General features: G+C 42.6%; 1 protein-coding gene across 1 annotated transcript; it reads right to left on the bottom strand.

Moving 5' to 3' along the window:
• Positions 1-1,642: 1,642 nt before the first annotated feature.
• Positions 1,643-20,933, bottom strand: LOC149300096 (E3 SUMO-protein ligase PIAS1-like). Its single transcript, XM_089485594.1, has 14 exons — positions 20,886-20,933; positions 14,678-15,122; positions 7,018-7,102; positions 6,551-6,598; positions 6,321-6,411; positions 5,999-6,133; positions 5,526-5,631; positions 5,057-5,130; positions 4,597-4,757; positions 3,820-3,950; positions 3,385-3,562; positions 2,739-2,881; positions 2,400-2,437; positions 1,643-1,930 (listed from the first exon to the last, which is right to left on the bottom strand). The coding sequence occupies exons 1-14, from the start codon at positions 20,907-20,909 to the stop codon at positions 1,643-1,645; spliced, it is 1,947 nt and encodes a 648-aa protein (XP_089341720.1). The 5' UTR covers positions 20,910-20,933.
• Positions 20,934-21,899: the final 966 nt, after the last annotated feature.

Below are 21,899 nucleotides of genomic sequence, written 5' to 3'. Positions count from 1 at the left end.
GAGGCCCTTTATCAGTAACCATCACTTCTGTGTTCCAATGACGCGTTATATTGGCTAATCCATGTTTAAAAGGCTAACTGGTCATTAGAAAGCCCTTTTGCAATTATGTTATGGAAAACGAGGAAATTTCTGAGTGACTCCACTTTTGAACATTACTGTATGTATGTATGTATGTATGTATATATATATATATATATATATATATATATATACATATATACACACACACATAAACAGCATGGATGGGATATATATCCATGCCTAAAGTGCATGGTGGCCCAAGGTTATATAAAAATGTAATAAAGTCCTTTTTTTTAATTTAAGGAACCAGTAAAAGGTATGTAACCTTATAACCTGAAAATGCAATTAAGCACCTAGGAACATAAGTAAATGTTTTGGAGCTATTATGCTTAAACTCGAGTCTTCACACACATCTAAAGTGCTCCTTTGTCTACTCAAGACTAGAACAAGAAATTAAACAACCAACAGGAAGTGTACAAGAAACAAAACTATAAAAACGACAGATTATGTCCTTATATTAGCGAGCACATGGGGAACTCAACGCAGTTCTCATTCATTATCCTGAAGCAAGGAATCCACAGGATAGTATCATCATCATCAATAAATCTTGCCATGGGTCTAAAACACTCTTAAAAAGAGCAAAAAAGGGTGTCACCCTGCTAAATAATCAAATTACTATTTGATCACAACAGGTAAAAGAACAGTCATGTGCGGATATGGAACTTGGGCAGGGCAGAACTCCTCAGACTGCGTCAAAGATTCCGGAAGCATCATCTAACTAGAAGTGGGAAGACCATTGCTCTGTTACTTTTGTAAAGGGGGTTGCGTTACAGTGCCATCATGTTTATACAGTTGATAATGCTTTAAAGCATTATTAAACCAGCAAGAAAACAAATTTCATTGAGCCATTGGACCATCCGATGGTCAAGGACTAAGTGACATTACTATAACTCTGCCCTTCTGGCATGGGGACTGATGGGCCGGGTTTAACATTTTCAATGGTTATAAACATTGTTTGGTGCTGAAGTGCTTCATTTGAAACGTCCAATTGGCAGCAAAACAAAAAGACTTCCATCAATAACCATCCAGCCCCCTCCAAGCTCCGAGTAAGATGGAGATACTACGGCGGACTCCTGCTGCTTGTGACCTCTGTTTGAATAAATACTTTGTTAAAAGTGCACAATTTAAAAGAAAACAAAATCACTCCAGCTTAGATTCCTTCCGTGAATGACTGATTTGTACCCCCTCAGTGGGGCTTCAGTAACCAATACTGTGCCTATTTTACAAGGGTTTGGAAAATAAAACCGGTGGTGGTATCGATGCCAAACAAAATAAAACATATCAACTGGGAAGGAGGTCTCCGGACCATGAGTCTGTCTCCAGCGTCCAGTTGGAAATGAAAAGGAAGTGCAGGGGGAAGAGGTGGGTCCATATCTCTGTTACCAGATGAGTAAAGTCTTTGATTTATATACAAAAGTAAAACTGAAAATATAGTTCTGTTCTCTGTACATGTCTTTTGTTTTTTTTTGTGTTTTTTTTCTGTTCGATTTGTTTTAGCATTTCCGTTATAAAACAATAAAATAAAGGAATCGGGTGATACAGGGTTTAGGGTCCTGGTTCATCAGTCCAAAGAGATAACGTCTGGGATGATGCCATAGAGAGACGAACTGTCTGCTGGCCCCCGGCTGGCCGTGCTGTGGTTCTCACGTAGACTGTTTGAGGACACCAGGCTGCTGTTGCTGCCGCTGTTGCTTCCGTTAGTTGCTGGGAGAGAAGCGCTTGCCCCCGCATTTAGCTGGTCCAGGAAGATTTGCGAAGAGGTGTAAGGGAAGAAGCGGGAAGAGTGAAGCAGATCGGTTTCTTCGGAGGCCGCAGCAGCCGCCGCTGCCAGCAGGGAGGTGTTGTAATGCTGTACAGAAAAAAAGTAGAGCTTCAAGTCAGGAATTCGCCCAACAAATCGGAGAAAGTAAGGTGGACAGATCTGGATTGGATCTAGGAGCCAGCTGTTTTTTTCCTAATCATGTTTTTATTTTTATTTATTACCCAACCTGGGCCCAGGGTTTGTCAAGCCTTGCCATACATCAACATATATTTACGACTCCAGCACTATACATATACACACTGACACTACAGTATACACACACACATACTGCCATCGCGAATCACGTACACCTAGCGTGCACACGCCGGGCGCCTCATATCACCCGCTACACCGGAATCGCGATGGCAGCCCTGCAAACGCCATTGCAACCTAGCATACAGTGTGATGGAAATAACAGATGGGAAGCAGATATTCAACTGAGACAATGGAGTATAACCATCGATTATCCTCTTACAAATGAGGAGACCAAAAGAAAAGGAAAAATACACACACTCACCTGGTTATCTCCGGAAAGGAATGGAAAGAAATCAAGACCTATAAAAGAGAAAGACAAAACTTACAGTCTACTGTAAATCATCAAGAATACCCTCCCAATGTTTCCTTACTTTTGGACAGTGTGCATTACACTTATATAGCTAATTACGCCTAACAGTCAGTGTATTATAGAATTTAATAGTTCATAGTGATATATACTGTCAATTCAAATATAACAAATATCACACCAGTGTGAAACATACAGAGACTGGCCCTTTGAGACCTTTAAGCCCTAATGAGCGTCTCACCCCCTTCAGCCTACTGAAACCCCCAGAAACTTTACAGAAAATATGGTCTCTACCTTGCAAGTCATAAGGCATGGGTGTCATGTGGAAGGGATGCCTGTAGTCCTGAATGATAGGGGTGTTGATATAAGTAGAATCCACAGCAGGCAGACTGGGTGTCCGAGATATAGGAGAGGCCTGGTGTGGGATACTGACCATACTGGGATGGAAAACAGAGAGAAAGGCAGCAGTCAGAAGGCACGATCTCATGAGAAATAAGTATTTCACACGCCCAAAGTTTCAAACATTCGTAGTAGGGATCAACCTTGGTGCCATAGCGCACTATACGTATAAGAAAGATTCTCAGGTTAAGCTGGTAGTGTTACGTCATGATGTGTTAAACATCTTAGTTCCTTGAAAATTCAGATTTTTTTTCCCACATTAACCAGGTCATAAATTCGCAGATTGTAATTTAAAAGTACTGTTTAAAGGGGGAGTCAATTACATGTTTTTACAAGGAACAATGTTGTGACCTTTAAGGAAATCAAAGTAGCATTAATAATAACAATTAATCTTTAGAGCAGGCACGAAAATTGTGTTTTTCTGGGTAACCTAGGACAAAAAGAGTACAGGCCCCTTCTAAGGAGCACCCCCAGTTTATCGGGCATGGTGGTTTTGGGGCACTCGTACCAGCTTGTACTGGTATTTGCAGCCAATTCTCACCCTTTATTGCTCAATGGAGATGCCGGCGTGATGGACGGGCAGCTCCGCTTAGAGCAGGGTTCCTCCTCCTCTTCCTCAGATGAGCTGTCTATTGTCAGGTCAATCACTTCCACCTTCTTGTTCTTGTTTGACTGCTGAGAGCTCACCTGGTGCTCCACTGTGCTGCTGATGCATCCACCTGAAACACCACACGCGTAACAAAGCTTAGGAGCTGCTCTACACAAAAGGTTTTTAGTACCAATACATCTAAAAGGCGATTGCTGTTCCTATATATTTTTTAATTTTGTAAAGGCTACCAACATGGCTGAAAGGTTGGAAACTACAGTGGAAAAACCAAGACATAAGATGAAAACTCAATACACATTTACGTGACAGCTCTATATAGTTACTACAGGATTCAGTAAACTCAAACGATCTCCCGTTCCCTGCACTCACTCTCCACTCCGTTATAAGAAGCTGTGACTTCTTGTACTTCCTTCTTTGACCTCATGGGAGCCCAAGACCCATCTTCCTTAAACTGGATCTCATCACAGTCTATGCAGCACTTTAGTATTTCCATAAAAAGACTGAAACATATTAGAAATGAATAGCGTTAAAATGGGTAATAGAGCGGATAGTGCACAATTATATCTGGTATTAAATTTACACCATACACGCCAAGACTAAGATCATCCACACCCTTATCTGTCCCTCAGACTGCTCTGATTGGGGGACTTTCTCCTGAAACCCTGAAAAGCTAGATAGTAAATACACAGTTGGGTGACCCATGGCTAGGCTACCACTGTAGAGCGATGCACGGAAATTCTGTATTGCTCTGTAAGGCTTAATGATAATGATCCCTAACTAAGGAAAAAACTGGTTTAAAACATTTGCTGAAACATAACTTCAGAAGATGACATCACATTATCAGCGTTGCCTAGCATGTTTCACTGAATGCGTGAGACTTAAAGTCAGAGTTAAAGTGCCTCACCTTCCAGCTCTTACCATTGGGTTTAGCAGGGGCTAAGGGGATGATAATCTACTTTTAAAAGGTGGAATGGGGTGACAAACAGATAGTATGGAAGATAAGAACCATTCAGCACACCCAGTCTGCCCATTTTTCCTGATGTAGACTTGATCAGTCGTCAGATCACGATGGCTTTATGCCTATTCCATGCATGTTTTAATTTGTTACTGAATTAGCCTATATTTTACTGCACACGATCCGCTCACCCGTCGATAATTAAATGCTCATAGGGGGCTTTCTTGTCACAGACCGGACACACCCAAGTGGGCTTTTTCTCATTCATCTGTATATAGAGTGTGGCATCAAAACACTGCAAGTGCGAACAGGTCAGCGATCGGCAGGGGATGGTCAGGCGCATTTTGCCAAGCTGAGGATGTGAAAAAGTGGATTAAAAAAAACGTCCAAGTCCCCTCATCTTTACTCTACAAACGCTGGATCAGCAAAAAGAAACTCTTGACAACTTAAACCAGGCAAAATTACTAATATGTACCTTCGGATCTGTATAAAAATAGGGTAATCCCAGTCTATTATAGCAAAAGGTTCAACGTTGGCAAAATCGAAAGTGATAAAAATAAAACACTAAGATGAAGAAAGCTCTGAGAAACTACAGCAACAATACACTATTTCTACGCATAAGAGGAAAAATAAAAAAAGAGACGTAGTTACCGGACACAGGAGGGAAACTCTTAAACTGGTTGTGGCAATTTCGCTGTCTGGGTCAGCTGTGAGCTTCTCCTTAACTACAGAAACATTGTACACAAATAAGTCAAATCAGGGGAGAGGAATGGAAAGGCACACGGTTCAATATAAAATTGTAATGAGCAAAAACAAACAAAAAAAAAACCTACTTGAGTTGATTTGAGTCCCGCTACAAAACTACCACTTAGTTCAGGGGTGTCCAACCGGCAGCACTCCAGCTGCTGCAGGACTACATCTCCCATAGTGCTCTTTCATCGAAGGGGCTGGCTGAGGAGTATGGGAGATGTAGTCCTGCAGCAGCTGGAGGGTCGCAGGTTGGACGCCCCTGCCTTAGTTATATGGACTACTTTAGCTTTATTAAATTAAGTTTTAACATAAAGAATGCCCAGCAATAACAAAAGAGTGTGCCTGGGAAGGTATCAAACAGCAGTCTTACTGAGCGCTCTGGAATGGTCTGGGTTGCGGATCCCTTTCGCCCGTAGCCTCTGCAACAAGATGGCCGACGACAGTTGCTTGACCAGATATACAGCCAATGAAAAATTCTATGAAAAGATTTATAGTAAGGGTCAGATCCCAGAACAAGAGAAAAAAAAATACACCATGGTGAAAAAAAACCAAAACTTCTATGCCCAGGAACAATTACCATAGCTTTTAAACGTAAACCCTTTAGGGGGCACTCTTAGCGCTGTTCTTCAGTGCAGCACTTCAAAAAGAAACCGCCGGGGAAGTACCAGAATACACACAAGACTTAGAAACTAATCGAACAATCAGGAAGAGGTGGCCCGCCGTATACAAATACGTTCTTAGTATCTTTTATGGTACATTCCTGTATACACTGCTTTTTGTTGTAAGTAGGCACTATATGACAGAACGCTAAGAACGTATGGGGGGGGGGGACAGCAATCTTACTCTTCCAATTTCTGCTGTCCAAGAAACCACAATTGTGTTGGGAACGGTGGTGGACAGTCGCACAAGTGAGGTAATGTTAATTGGTCGGCTTGGTCGCTTTGGTTCAACCCCATTTTTGGTTGGTGGAAGATAACCCTGCAATAGAGGATATATTTCATTTCAAAAGAAGAGCACATTTTGGTTTAGGGAGGGTATTAGGACAACACTTTAAACGAGCTGGTCAGCCACACGCGCTACCATTGTGTGCCCTGGGGGGGGGGGGGGAAATGGGCAATGCGGCCACCGAAGAGAGGGAGCCCAAGTTCAAGTAAAGAACACTTACAGGCAGGTTACAAGGTTTGCCATTGACTTTCACACACAGGTTGGGTGGGAAATGATCTTCTTGAGGGCAGCTGGTTTCAGATAGACAGAACCTGCAAGAAGGAGAAGACAACAAATGTGGTCAGTACTGAGGAGCCTTTAGCCTGATCCCTCTTGGCCATGAAGGTCACGATTCACTGATTGAACTCTACATTAACCGGTGGATAAGAGGCACATTCTGGGGCATCTCACCTGAGCTGCACTTGTACAGTGAAGTCACACTTTGTCCCCGAGATATCCCTGATGAAAAAATGAAAAGGTATGTCAGCGTAATCTCTCTTCCCTACAACATCCATGCAGAAGAGAAGCCTGAGAGGAAAATGGGATTTTTCTCCTGATCCTCTGCCAGTAAATCGTTAAGCGAAATAATGGACATTAAGGTTTAAAACATGGGAAAAAGTCTCTTTGTAAAACACGAGACACCAAAGGACAGTCAGAACCTGTGAGGAAATCATTTAATGCTGCCTGTTCAGGATCCCACTTTGTTTCCTTAGAAATACAACCCTTAATTATCTTTCAGCCACAGATGTAACTCTAGCCCTCGCACACTGATTCTATTAGGAGATGTGGAGCTGCCAAGTGAGAGTGGGAGGATGGGGAATGGAATGATGAGGAGTGGGGGCAGGGCAGATAGCAGAGGGAAGGAGAGGGCGACTTACATCGAGCTGCTGATTTGTTGGACTTGTTGTGGCGTTAATGCAAAAGCAAAGCAGGTTTCTTGAAAGCGCTGGCTGTTGTCCGAGGCTGGAAAGAAACAAAAAACAGGTCAGAAAACCGAGCAATGAACCACGCCATAACCCCCCCCCCCCATACTCAAATAAGAATGTTTCTACATAGCCTTTATTACCATTTTGCAGCAACTTCTAAACATCTCCCGAGATACATAACGGTGTACGTGACCTGCTACTATTGCCCAGGGACATAGCTATACATTACACGCCTGTAACACTTACACCTGTGCCCAGCAAACTGCATAATAAATCATAAGCCCCTGGATATAAGAGAAGTAGAGGGCAGTAGAACAAGGCTGACATTGTCCTCAACCCATAAACAGTTATTATACAACAGAAAGACTAAGCGCATTTCACAGACAATATAAAATTATACATATGGAAATAAATACTTTAATTGATACAACTGGAATGGTGTGCAATTTATCAAGAGGAAGTTCTTATTATCAAGGGATTTTGAGATACAATTTCATTAACAAGACTGTCCACTCCGAGCGCACCGAGGAACAAATGCATGGAGATCTCCCCTGCGTAGGCCAAGAGCAGTAGTCACAATCCATAGGTAAAACTATATGTATAGATCAACATATGTGGATATCGGTTGGAAGACCAAACATCAAGGCAAAAGGTCAATTCTACCCAAGTCCCTTTACCTACATATGAAGGTGGGTGGCATTCACTAATGGAAGTCACTACTCCTCTATGTTCAACATTGGATTGGGCACCAATGGTACTACCGGAAATACTGCAACAAGTCTGACCTCCCGCACTACCCCAAGCTTCCAACTGCAAAAGCCACCACAAAGCTACTGCAGAGAAATAACTACCGACTCAACATTACAAACACAAGACTAAAGAGAAGAGCAGCATGGACCGTATATAAAAAATAAATCAAAAGTACCCAACAAATGAGCGAGGCATTCAGACAACAAGGAAACGCACAAAGCTGGTACTACTGAGAAAAACCGAAAGTCACAATTTACCATACAGACAAAAGGCAGTAAGCATCCTCTAATGTAGAGCTATACGTTTGTGGTAGAGATGTAAAATTTCCAGAAATTTTGAAGCCATGGAAAAAAACAGAGTGGAGTAGTTTTACTAGGTTTTACAAATGAAGCCTTATTTTGTTACACTGGGATCATGAAATGCAGTGTATTTAAAAGTATCACGCTTGAAAGAAAAAGTACAGCCTATTCAGTAAATAAATTTGCTTTTTAAAACTATTTTTGTTGCAAATATGGAACAAGGTCTGTATATGTTAAGAACATTTCAACTATACACGAGAATAGGTAACCCATTCCCTCAAATGCAACAAAATAAATGAACAAAACCAGATCGCCCAATCAGATTTGTCCTTAGAACAAATTACAAATGAAGAAGTGAAGTAACTGGCATTATTTGTGCATCTTATATTATAAAAGTCTTCATGAAATATAGTTTGAATGCTGATAAACATTATTTATCATTGTAAAAAAAAAACCCAAAAAACTATTCCACACCCATAAAAAACCCAAACAAATTACTTTGAACAAAGACCTGTTTCTCCCCCCCCCCCCCCCCAATATTTCCATTTTTTGCAGACCTTCCCATCTCTAGTTTGTAGTATACCTTAGATTATTATGGCACATCCCAGCATCAAGATGACATCCTGCTCCTGATTGGCTGCTTTTTGTCACTTTTTTATTATTTTAATTGCTGTAGAAAACAGGAAATAGGAGGTGGAGTTGAGCTTTATTGCTGAACAATGAGACACCAGTGATATCTTTGTTAACCCGCTCAGCTTGCAGGTCCACGAGAATGGAGGCTGCAATCTCTCACTTGGTGACAGCCTTCACACCAGCCTCACCGCTCCATTGTGAACAATTAAATCTTCTTAATTGCCTCCTGCTTTCTATACAAACAAACCGCTATTACATACATCCATACATTCCAATGCATCAGCCTTCTTAGAAGTTTAATGGCAGAGAGACAAACATGGGGCACCCATGAGGTCAATATAAAATGTCACAAAATGAAGAGCCATACCAAAAAAAAAAAACCTAGAAGGCATGGCTACCTGGGATTTGTGAATTCCTTTTGTGGACTCCCACAATTCTACCATCCAGTTTAGATTTATTTTTGTTAATGAGGACAATTGGTCATATAAGTCACTACTATAGCACAAAAAGTTATGCACATGCAGTGGAACAAAGTCAAGCGTCATGGATGACAGTCTTCTGGCGTTGGCCGATTTCAAGAACACAACTACCCCAACCCCACCTCATCTTCAAAAGTTAAAATCTAGTCCCATAAAGACAAGAGCTTCATGGCATCGAGCTCTTCATACTCTGAGCTGCTTTAGATAGTGTTCTAGATATAGAATTGTAAAAGTAGGACCTTTCTAAACATATTTCTTACCACGTCCCCAAACGAAACTATGTATCCTGAGATAATGTCCCCACTTTGACTGTAGGGAAGCCTCTACCCCGGGGTTCGGTAAAGGGAGCACTATTCAGGCATAGTATACAAAATAAGTGTGTTTTTTTTGTTGTTTTTTTTTAGTGCCTGTCAATTGTATTGTATCACAAACAAGGCTGGTGTGAGCATGTAGGGTCAGAGTATCCATGCAATAAATATTGCGCGCGCATTACATTCAGAGGGACTGGTGTGCTTAATGGCGATAGGAGGAAAGCAGGAGCCAAACTGCACTTTACTAATGAAGAACTGTTATATGCATTTATAAATGTGGGGTGGGGGAGGGGTTTGGACACCAGACTCTTCCTTTGAAGGATCAATGAACCAAGCCAGACTCATTAACAGGTCTGTGTTTCTGTAGTCCGAGAGGCACAGCGAGAAGCAATGCTGGGCTACCGGCAGAAATCACAGGTTTATGGACGCCATGCATAAGGGGCACTGGAGACGGGCATATCATCTCTCACAGAAACACTACGCAGGACCAAGGGGGTCTTTAATGATTTTAAGAATTTAAACCCAAAGTATAAAACCTAAAAAATAAAAATACATTTTCACATGGCTTGGTGGATACCCCCGTAGTTCACATTATACAGTATCATAATGTACATACTGTTTGCATTACACAGAACTCTTGAAACTTTATACACGGCACAACCAAACAAAGGCATGACGCTCCCACCACGGCAGTGAAATCACCAAATGTAAATATTTCCATAATAATGCTTAACTCGAAGATGAGACATCTTGTTTTAATTAAGTTGGGGGAAGGGAGGGATAAGAGACGGTTCATAATTTCAGGAAAATAGATGTATAGTAAATTTTAATGACTGCGTAGTCCCCATACTTCACCGTATATCCACAGACATGCAGCTGGGCTAGCCGTGTAGTTCTGGAGGAGGACAATAATGTCCTTTTTTTTTGCCAGGCTTCAGGGAGAAACCGCATTGGCCTTACTGATTGTAATTGTGTTTTCAGGCTTTTTTTTTTTTTAAAAGAGCAGTAATGATCAGATCTTTTTCAGGAAGCAATTTGTCGGCATTATCATATTAAACGCTTCCATGTAGAAACACTCTGCAGAACACAGAATCGTTAGGGAGACTTACGCAAAAATAACTTGCGATGTCAAAAGAATATGTTTGACGCGACTGTTCCTTTAACTTCTGACTTTTCTAAACTCCTTCAGACGCGTTTCTTGACCCTGAAGGAACAATTTTGTGCCAATATGGAAAACCACTGAGCAGGGGCCTCCGCTAGCGTCACTTCTAGAGGTTCAAATTGTTATGTCATGCCTGTGTTACAGCACCAACGAGTATTACGGAGTTATATAAATAATCAGGGGCCAATTAACCGCAGATCCTATTGTTATATTAATTACGATTGTCCATTAGATGCAGATTTTACCCACAGCACGCTTACCCCCACGTTCCATACATACACAAGCCATGTAGAAGCTCGATACACGCAACACACTCAGTATTATCGTAAACATGTTTTGTACAGTGTATATATATATATATATATATATATATAATAGCACAATAATTCTATAATTGCCCGGTCCCCTTAAAGGAACACACTTTCATTACGCTGTCCACCTCTCACCTGAGGAACATGTTCTGCTGATGCCTTCAAAAACCCAAAAGGAGGAGGCTACTGGAGGGTTTGAAACAAAGTAGAAAGTATATCCAAGCAATTTCTAAACAGAACTAGGTTTTCGAGTACCAGAATGTTACGTCTGCATTTTTAACCAAAAACAGATCCTTAAAAACACTCGTAAAGCATGACCCACAAGTTGTAAGAAGCCCCTTTTTAAAGTCTTCACAGCAGCAGAAGTATTAAAGGTCCCTGTATTGTAGGCATGCCATTAAATAAACGTATAAACATGACATTTTACAATGCTTGGCTGGTTTTAAAAGGCCGAAGAGGTCTCTTACGCATTTCAGCGACATGGTCTCTTTAGCAGAAGCTGGTATCCATCTGTCACAACCCACGAAGCCTACACAGCAGGTAGGAGTCCACGTTATCTGCATCCAAGGGCCATGTCACATGGCGATAATCTCAGCACACATGATATAACGTGAACTAAGTAAACTGTGACAAAGGATGGAATTAATGATGTATTAAAGGCGTATAGAGTTATGACAAAGGTACCACTAAGCAGTCCGGCATTCTATGGTTAGCATCACTGGTAACATTACAGACATGTAGATTTTTTTTATATAAAAATAGAGAATTTTTCCCCATGTGCTACTAAGAGCTTTTCTTCCTAACAAAAATTACTATGGGTTAAGAGTGTAAAGGCTCTTCTGCATAATGTCCCTAATAACGCTGGCATGCTGCGGCCCTTTACGGTGGGATCATAGATAAACAGCCTGGGGCCGGCAAAGAGAATTCTTTATTAACAAGCCCACATTTTAGACAATAGCCAAAACGGCATTGGGTTGAGGTGGTCCAGCGAAACGCCGAAATAATCTTTATTGTAATTTGTAATAATGTCTAATGAAACGGCATGCAGTCGTGCTACACCCACATTCCACAGGGAGCCACAGCTGGGTGTTTCTGGTTTAGTGTGTTTTTTAGGGTGCCACCCATTTAATGCATGTACGCAATTTCTTTTTTCTCTTCTTCGAAGTAATAAATTGATGCTCGAGTCCATTTCATGCATGGGTGGGGGAGGGTAAAGAGTACTTCCTGTGGTGGGGGAGGTGCTGTGCTGATAGAAGGGGGAGGGGAGGGATTCCTTAGAAGAGTGCAGAGAGTCCTGATGGGTGGGACCATATCTCGCAGAGCAGGAGGCACTATATTTAGACATGCATGACATTGATTAATTTCGGGAGATGAGCCTCTAACTCTTTATTAACCCATGTGCTGCATGGCTGCTGTAGATTTATATGGCACTTACAGAGGTCATTTATGATCTTAAATTGAATTAACAGAGGATGACATGAGCTGCATGAGACTATGATGTCACTGCCTTGGAAACCATACGCTTCCTGTACAAAAGTTTGGTGCATATTCTTCCAGTACTACTGTTAGCCCTCCAAGCATCTTGTCAGCTCTATGAAGAACGACTCCATTCTAGGTTCAGACTAGATTCTGCGCTTCCAGAATGGATTGCATACGGTGTGATAGAACACCTTGTCTTCCCACTGATCTTCCTACCCATTTCCTAGTCCATTGGGAATATTATCCAACCCTTTGAATATAGACCTTTCCACCTTAAGCTCCCACATCTAAGTACGGTAATCACAGTGAAGAGGTCACTCTCTAATCCTGATTTTTATGTCTGCTGCCCCTTACCCTGGATGCTAGCCATGGCCATTATTTATTAGCACCATCATATTCCACAGCGCTGTACATCACTCAAACAAACCCATGGCATCTGTTGTTTCTGTAAGTCAAATTGTTATGTTAGATACTACTGGTTATGTCCTGTCTGCCCATTGTACGGCTCTACGGAATCTGATGGCGCTATATAAAACAAATAATAATTAAGGGGACCATTCCTAAAGCCAGCTGCCTACATCCTAATTTGAATTTAAAAAATGCTTTGCTTCTTCATCCCTTTTCCACACTAAACCACCGCACCCCTCCTTTTCTTATCGCATATGCCCCCTTTCCAGTAACATTTTACAGTTCAGTATACTACATAATCTTAAACAAATGGGAACATATCCAAATACAACAAAACCAAGGCGACTAGGAACGGCACATAGTGTTTCTCCTACTGTACGGAGCCGGCTGATGCGCCCAAGGCGTGGGGTTATCAGCCCAGCACAGTCACACAAACAGGGAACAGGAGATCCTTATTGCCAAATCAGTCTTCCCCAATAACAAAATTTATAAAACGATATACCGTATATATTTAAAGAATCCATAAAAATATAGATTTATTAGGCTATGAAAGTAAAAAAAAAAAATTTGGGAGAGGCAGATCATACTGGGAGAGATTAATAAGATCACTCCGTCAACGAGGCTGAGGGGACAACAAAGCCATAATCACAAAGATAAGATCGACAGGACAGAATGTGTCAGTCATTTCGGCACCAAGGGCCATATGAAATAAATGAATAAATGGGCAGACTATATATATATATATATATTATACACACTAACAATCTGGTATTGGCCAATAAACAAACCACAGGACCACATGACCTCACTAGAAAGGAGTCTGCAGATCTCTCATGCTGGGGAAATTGGATAGGCTTAACTGTTGTCATGGATACCAAGAGTGCACCTCCCCCCACGGCTACCTACAATCCTGAAAACACAGCTGACATGATGTGTGCCAAAATATTTCAGCTAGGTGTCCAAATCACCGCTTTCCCGAAGGATCAACGTCCACACACACACACGGCAATCAACATCCAGCAAACTTTGCATACTCCTCTCGTTGAGATAGAAGACACTCGCCTCGTCAATCTGATCCATGAAAGTAAAAAGCAATCGAGGTCATTCCGAGCACACTTCCAAGCAAGCGTTACAGGTCAGGGCATGATCAGCAACATTATCACTCCACCTTCCATGACCTACATCTGTCCATCAAGGTAATTAATACATTGCTTGGTGATAGGCAAAGTTAATTGCAGGCTACATATATATACTAAAGCGCTGGCAGACGGCCACTTAGCCTGCTAGCCGAAGGCCATTTCCACGAGCGGCTGCCATCCTATAAGCATTTCCACAAACTTTACAACCTTAAAAGTGTAACGCATGTCAGTAACATAACTCATGAATACTGCTATCTTTAGACCTCACTCGATTTTAGGTTCCATTCACCTGATGGCTTTTCCCTGTCCTGTTTTTGCAGAAAGCAGAGGCAATGAATAGCGTAAAGATCTGCACAGGAATAAAGTCCCAACGCAGGACATCTGGCTGCCAGTAAACACGTAATACATCTTTACACGCCATAACTCTAGCCAACAAAGTAAGATCTCCAGGGTACTCCAATGCGAAAGATCCACCAACAATGCACTTTAATCGACACAGATCACGACGGACTGAACCACCTGCACACATGCGAGTAGACGTTAAGGGCCCTGGACACATGTAATAACTCCAAATCACAAGCTCTTGAACACAGAGCACCAAGAGGGGCTTCCCCCACAAACGGCCGAGGATCACGGCTTACCTAAACTTGTAGGTTTGATGAGCTCGTCCAGCAGGTCGTAGAAGGGCAGCTTCTGCAGCTTTATGTCCGGGTGGACAGGGTGCAGGTTGGTTGTGAGGTGCGGGAGCTCCAGTTCATGTTTGGGTCCCAGGAGGGAGACGGGAAGCAGCGGGGAGGAGGCAGGGTGACTGTCGTACGAAAGCTGAGGAATGGAGGTTGGAGACAGGTTGGCGGGCATGGTGCTGGAGTGCACACTGGGAAGAGAGAAGTCTGCGGGAGTGAGGATTTTCAAGGGGAACCTCCGCCGGTATAGTTCCTTTATTTTCATTTGAACCGCGGGGCTGCAGCCAGCCTTTAACAAATGCAGGGCTTTGGTGAGGAGTTCGTGTTTGCGACCGTGTTTGTTGCGCCCGGCGTATCCCAACAGTACTTGTAGCTCAGAAACTCGAAGGCTCATAACCATTTGCTTTGTAGAGAGGAAACAAAAAAGAAAGAAAGTTATGGTAGGTTAAACTTCCAGACATGCAATCAGTCATTTCCATCTTTATAACCGCCGTAACATCAAAAGGCAAACAAGCGGATAAGTGAAACCCACTGGCGTATACACACACACTAAAACGTGACAGACAACCAAAAAAAACCATGTCCGCTATATGTTATAAACTAGTAACTAGCTGACAGCGTTTTAAAACACTATGAACTGACTGCACTATAGCTGCCCTCGCCAAACAATACAGATGTGATCTTCCAAACCCTATACCAAGAATCCCAGCTTATACAGAAGATACACGGCCGTAAAACAAACAGCGCTGACTAGCAGATTTCCTGAATCCATCCTGAATCTGAGTGGGGAATTTTGAGGGGGGGGGGGGGGGGTTTAGCACTGCTGAAGATAAATTGACAGAAAAAAAAAAAACAAAAAAAAGAAAAAAACCCCCAAAAAAACAACCATAAGATGCTAGTGCTCACATACAGGGAATCGGAGTGCAGTGATGAATATAGGGGTGGGAATGTATATGTCTACACATGTTATCATATATACAGGTACATATAGATGAACATGGTGCACTTAAAAATACAGTACATATAGCAGGTGGGGGGTTATGTAAAACCTGTGTAGTGGGATTGGCATTGAGTCCTCTTGCTGTTGAATAGTTGAATCATTCTGACTTCAAATGTTTGTCTTTCTTTGGTATTACTGAAGTCCCCTTTCAGTACTTTGATTTTTAGGTCCTTGATAGAATGGTCATTTTGGGTGAAGTGATGTCCCACAGGGGTGCAGTAGGAATTACACCTGCTATATGTACTGTATTTTTAAGTGCACCATGTTCATCTATATGTACCTGTATATATGATAACATGTGTAGACATATACATTCCCATCCCTATATTCATCACTGCACTCCTATTCCCTGTATGTGAGCACTAGCATCTTATGGGGTTTTTTTTGGTTTTTTTTTTTTTTCTCTCTTTTTTTTTTTTTGTCAATTTATCTTCAGCACTGCTAAAACCCCCCCTCAAAATTCCCCACTCAGAACATTTACGACCCTCTGGAGGGACACATACTTTTACAACATCTCACCCTCTCTTATCAGATCTGGGTAGTAAGCCCCCCTCCCCTGCCACACAACATTGAATTCTATGTGTCGTTTTGCTCAGAAATGCATTAGACTTGAGAAAGGGAGAAGAGCCCCCGAAAGCTTGTCATTCCAAAATTCTGTTAGTCCAATAAAAAAGGTATTATCACAAGATACTTATTCCATCTGTTATTTGATATTAACACCACTGGACTAATACGGCTACAACCTCTACTCATATATATATATATATATATATATATATATATATATATACACACTATTGCATGCCTTCTTTTCCGTTAAGCAAACATCTGACCCATGCACTTCCTCTGCTAGATGCTGAATAGACAGCTTTCTCAAAATCTAAATCAACATGACTTCTATTGCTGCTCACACGCGCATGTACATATTGGTACAGCGACAACAAACCAACACTAGTTTGTCGCTAGCACACAAGTTCAGTGATGCGTCAGCCGTAAAACGGATTTAACAAACGGCACAAAGACGACCCTCTCGGAAGCTGCGTCTGTAGAAGTTAGGAGCCAGCGAGATGCTTTATAGCGGCCGGAATAGGGGATACCAATCGAAATAACAAAAAAAAATACTTGTAATAAATTGATAAAAAGCACAAAAAGTCTAGCCGACGTATTTACCTGATATTTCAATCCCCCTGCTTCGATACACACCTGTTGGTGGCCAAATCCTGAAATTACCACAAGCTGGCAAACGGCAACCGAATAACGGGACGGCTTCACGGTCAGGCCAAGTTGTAAAGTATTATGTTTAAGGTGAAGTTAGGTGGGTTACGATTAGACATTTAAGGTCAGAACCGTTATAATGTATTATTTGTGCGTCACACTATCTGTACGCAAGATGGGAAAGACAAAATCAGACTTTTAAAGCCATATCCACCGGCATTAAACATACAGAACTTCATGTTTCTCTACAATTTCATTCCCCAGCATTTACGTGGAAATTGCTAAACAAGTCAAGTAGTTAACTATTTATAGGCTTTTTTTTTATGCCACACGGATATCAAGTGTCAGCGTGTTACCGAAACTCCCTTGTAATGACTTTGTGTCGTATATTCATTCTCGCTTGCTAGCAACGGAATATTCTCTCATAGTTACGTCAGTGTTATGTGAATCTGAATATACTGTGTATGGAGCATACATGGGGTTAAATGATTTGATCCAATTATGTTAGACATGCTTCAGGTAAGTCTGCATGATACGTAGAATGTGTCTTGTTTTCCTCCCTTCTGGGGAGTATTTTTGAGTGTTATATGGACATTAGAGATGTGTTGGCGCTTGCCGTCTCTCCATGCAGTTTACTTACTGAGATCACATCCACGAGAAGGTTTCCTAAGACGACGACCTATTTGTATAAACCCATAGAAATAAATCACCCGCTTATATAAGTCAGTCTGTAAACACTCCACGTGAAAATATATGTAACGGTCTCAGAACTATTCAGCTCCTGGGAATCGAAAGATTAATCACCGATGGCTCTCAAACACAAGTGCTTCCCAGCCAACTCTTATTCCAAAGGTACGGTTTCAAATGGCATCTGCCGGACCCAGGAGGCGTCCCGTAATTATGTAGAGTAGATGGAGAAATGGACTTATCTGCCAACAAGGTCTTTCCTTTATACCCCTTTTTCAGAAGCCAATGTCACTGAAGGATGAGTTGTCCTTAAACCCATTAATGACAACGCATTGTGAGCCCGTACATGTACAAGCTTTGTCGTGAAGGGGTTAAAAACTGGCCGCAGTAACCCAGTTTGCAGCATCGCAACGCAGCAGGTAGGAGGACGATAACCTTTACATCACGACAGGACGCGCAAGGAATACGTACCATTACAGCCGGCAGCACACCGCATTATACGCGCATGAGCATGGATCTCGAGATGTCACCTGGTTGCTGCCGACCCAAACTCTTTCCCCTCCCTATCCACATCCATTTAGTGATCACGTCTGCAGCGGTCCCGCTAAGATGCACGTATCGGCATGTGATGTTCCCCAAGCTTAAGCCCAGCGAGGACATTTAGTTTTATAGGGGAGAGAGTAGAGGACGACCTACTGCAAGACGGAGGCTCTGACCCAAAAGCAGAAAGAATATTCACAGCAAATATACGGCTATGCATATGAACATGTCGTTGGCCTTAAACATCCAATGCGACCCGTCCATCCCATCGGCACAGTAGCCTGCTTACCTATAAGCCAGTCATACCTTGGTGGGACCAAGCGCCACTGCGGAGCACAAGACCGAGGGGGGGGGGGGGACCCAGCTGGGCTTCCCTCGCCAAGTCTAACTTACTACAATGTGCCAGATAACATATACAAGCCCTTATCCTACTGCCTGGCGATAAACCTCGAGGCACTCGATTTGATCATTTGAGTTAATGCAGTCAGCAAAACCCTTTTCTTCCAATTCCAAACCGCAGCGCTGTATGGATTACTATATTTAACGATCAAGCGTTTCCCCCTTAATGAGAATTTATAGCATTTACGGTGTGTATGAGTTTACACCTCGCAATGTTACGGTACAAAGGAGGGCAGGGGTCAGACGCTAAACCTCGGCACACAAATATAACACGGCCATTCACTCAAAGACAAGCGCTCGGTACTCGCGTTCTAAAACAAGAGTGATTCAAAGCCAACGGGTCAGACTTAGAACGGGTTAAGACCGTAATATTAGGGGAAATCCACACCCGAGATACCCCGCTGCCAACCAAAAATGGGGCAGTCGTTTAGAATTTGTTACTTGGTATTACAAGTACGTTGTAAATAAGCACAGATAACAGATCTAAACATTTTATCCAAAAAAAAGTGATGCTTTTTTTGTATTTTATGAATATTATGCATTTTTCTTGCATAAAACCTGCACTGCTTCATACGCCCGTTATGTAGGCAGTTTGCTGCTAACGCTTCCATCCGTCATCATGGCTTTAATTCCCAGAAAAATACCCTTAATAGATTTAGTCCTAAATTGATGAGATCTATGACATCAGTCAGCGGCTATTTTAAGCAGGAAACTTCACCCGGCAATTCGGAGTTTAGTGATTAGTGCAAACCAGAAACCTCAACTTTCACTAATAAAATTAATATTAAAGGGGGGAGGGGAGCTTAACTGCCCAAAGTGGGTGAAAAAAATAATAAAATGCATCGCTAATAATTTCACTTGCTCTTAAGGGACACAACAGCCACATGGAGAAAATATTTCGATCCCCCTGGCAGAAGGCGAACAATTAGAGAAAGAGGCTATTAGTAACGTTAATCACTAGTCAAATGTACAGAGAATAACTTGGAAGAAAAACAGGAAAACAACAACACTTGAGAAACGCAAAAGATAAACGCGAAAAAAAAATCTCAAAAAGGTTTGATGAACTCACTGTGCCACGGGGGGGGGGGGGGGGGGGATTTCTAATGCAAATACCGGGCGACCAGTATAATAGATACAAAGTTTGGATTCAATAAATTGAATTTCATAGAGTCTGACGGCAGATAAGAACCGTTTGTCTCGTCCATTCTGCCCATTTTTCCCGATGTACGGACTCAGTCCTTAATCTTGTTTTAGATTCAGGATCAGTTTATGCCCATCACACGCGTGTGTTAACCTCTACCGCTTCCGATGGAAGGCTGCTCCATGTATTAACAGTTAGCACACAAAATGAATACACATTAACACACAGGAGTATATCCAGCACTCAGTAAAGCAACACTTCCTTATTATAAATGTGTGTGTATTATATATATATATATATAATATTGATTGCTGGATGAGTCACATGGGCCAGGGAAGAATCCATGCCCTACGATCACCTACAGATGAACATTTCCCCAACATGCAAATCTCCAATGTCAACAGCAGCACGACCCCGTACATCGCACTGACCTGCGGCGATAGCCCAAGCCGTATTCACAGAGCCGCATCACCCACACGCCGGTAACAGCAAGTAACCCCCATGCCTCTTACCCCTTCTCTCACGACCACCTTCCTGCAGGGTCTATCCTGACAAGAGCTGGGGAGGAAAGCCACGGCCACGCTGAGCCAAGGGTGGGGGAGGGGAACAGAAAGGATGGGGGAGGTGGGAGCGAGAGGGAAGCGGACAGACAGGAATGGGTGTAGGAAATAATAATAATCCTCAAGCAGTTTGGAAAGACACAAACAATGGCCCAAGAAACCACATCATCAGCAGCCGCGGTGCGACAAGTGTCTGGTACCTTCCTCAAACAAGTGTTCGGAGGAGCAGCCAGCAGGTCATCCACTAACCGCTAGCCGGGTCCTCGGTGTCACTGGCGGTGATCATCACCACGATCATCCCATCGCCATCCATTATCTGTCAGTTAGCGACGACTTCGCCAATTTTCTCTCAGGCCATAAATGACATTGAATGAGCGGGTCGCTGCTGAGGTCCTATCTCCGCTCATCCTCCTCATACCCCAGACCCCCTCCTCCTCCTCCCCATGAAGTACCAACAATAACAGCGACCGCTAACACCCATCCTCATACCAAGCTAGCCTCTCCCGGCTCCGATCCCCGCCTCTCTGAGCTCCCCGATATCTCGGACCCACACACACCAACTTAGGGATTCCCCTGATAAACACAGGGCGGGATCCCGGTCCCGCAATTCCAGCTGCGCTTTACCTTCAGTTCCGCACTGTCCGCCATCTTGCCGCTCTACGCGCAGGCGTAATGAACCCGCCGCGACGTGGCTCCGACGCGTTGTCTGACGTCATTACGCAAATGTGAATAAAGGCGCCAAGGCGGGGAAGACGGGCAGTAATCCAGATCATGTGACAATCAGGAAGTGCGGCCGGAGATGTCGCGGTGTGGCCGTGGAACGCAGCCGCTTCGGCGGTGTTTGGGGTTATGTGGTATATTTAAGTTGTCCTACGTCTTGAGGATTACTGGGAGCTATTTAATGGGCTCTTAGTCCGTGTTCACAGAGTTCACTGAGACTGTGCCGCGCAGGGTTTTTATTGTTATTGGTGCCAGTCTTATAATGTACATGAATGTAATATACCGTATATCCACAGCTGGTGTTCCTATTGGGAATTGGCATAACTATTTATAGCTTCCGCGGACATAATGAAATATTGGTTTCTTGAAATGTTGTGACCCCATCTAATTCAATGCTGAGGATGCCTCGGAGACCTTGGCAATGAATTAGAAGGGGGGCACAGGCTTTCAGGTACTATGCCGCCACCCTTTATATTTGGGACTTTAACTTTTGCCCCGTTGCTGCCTGGAAACATTTAAACAATTCCTGTGCTTGTTGAGACTGTTGATGGTAAATATATTTTGCAAGTAGTGTGATTCAATGACATCTGTTATGTGTTTTTATGTGCTGCATCTCCTCTTATTGTTAAATCTGACACAACTCTCATCTTTCCCTCATAGGAAGAATGTTTATTTCATCCCTCACTGTTCTAGAACTGTTTGGATCCAAGATACGCAGCTGGTTATATGGTCTCCTATTCCTTCCAGTACAATCGATACGCAAGGGTATTTAACCTGATATCGGGTGCATAAGGAGTTCAGGATTATATTCAATACCAAGTCACCTTGTGAAGTTTGTATTCCTCTATTGGAAAAATGTAGCATTAACTGAGATATCGTAACACTTTCTCAAGCAGTATGTGAATATAATCCAACAAT

The sequence above is a fragment of the Sceloporus occidentalis genome, unplaced genomic scaffold (assembly GCF_023333645.1).
Source record: "Sceloporus occidentalis isolate IW3139 unplaced genomic scaffold, rSceOcc1.0.p SCAF_26, whole genome shotgun sequence".
NCBI lineage: Eukaryota > Metazoa > Chordata > Lepidosauria > Squamata > Phrynosomatidae > Sceloporus > Sceloporus occidentalis.
This window is presented reverse-complemented; position numbering and strand designations above follow the sequence as displayed.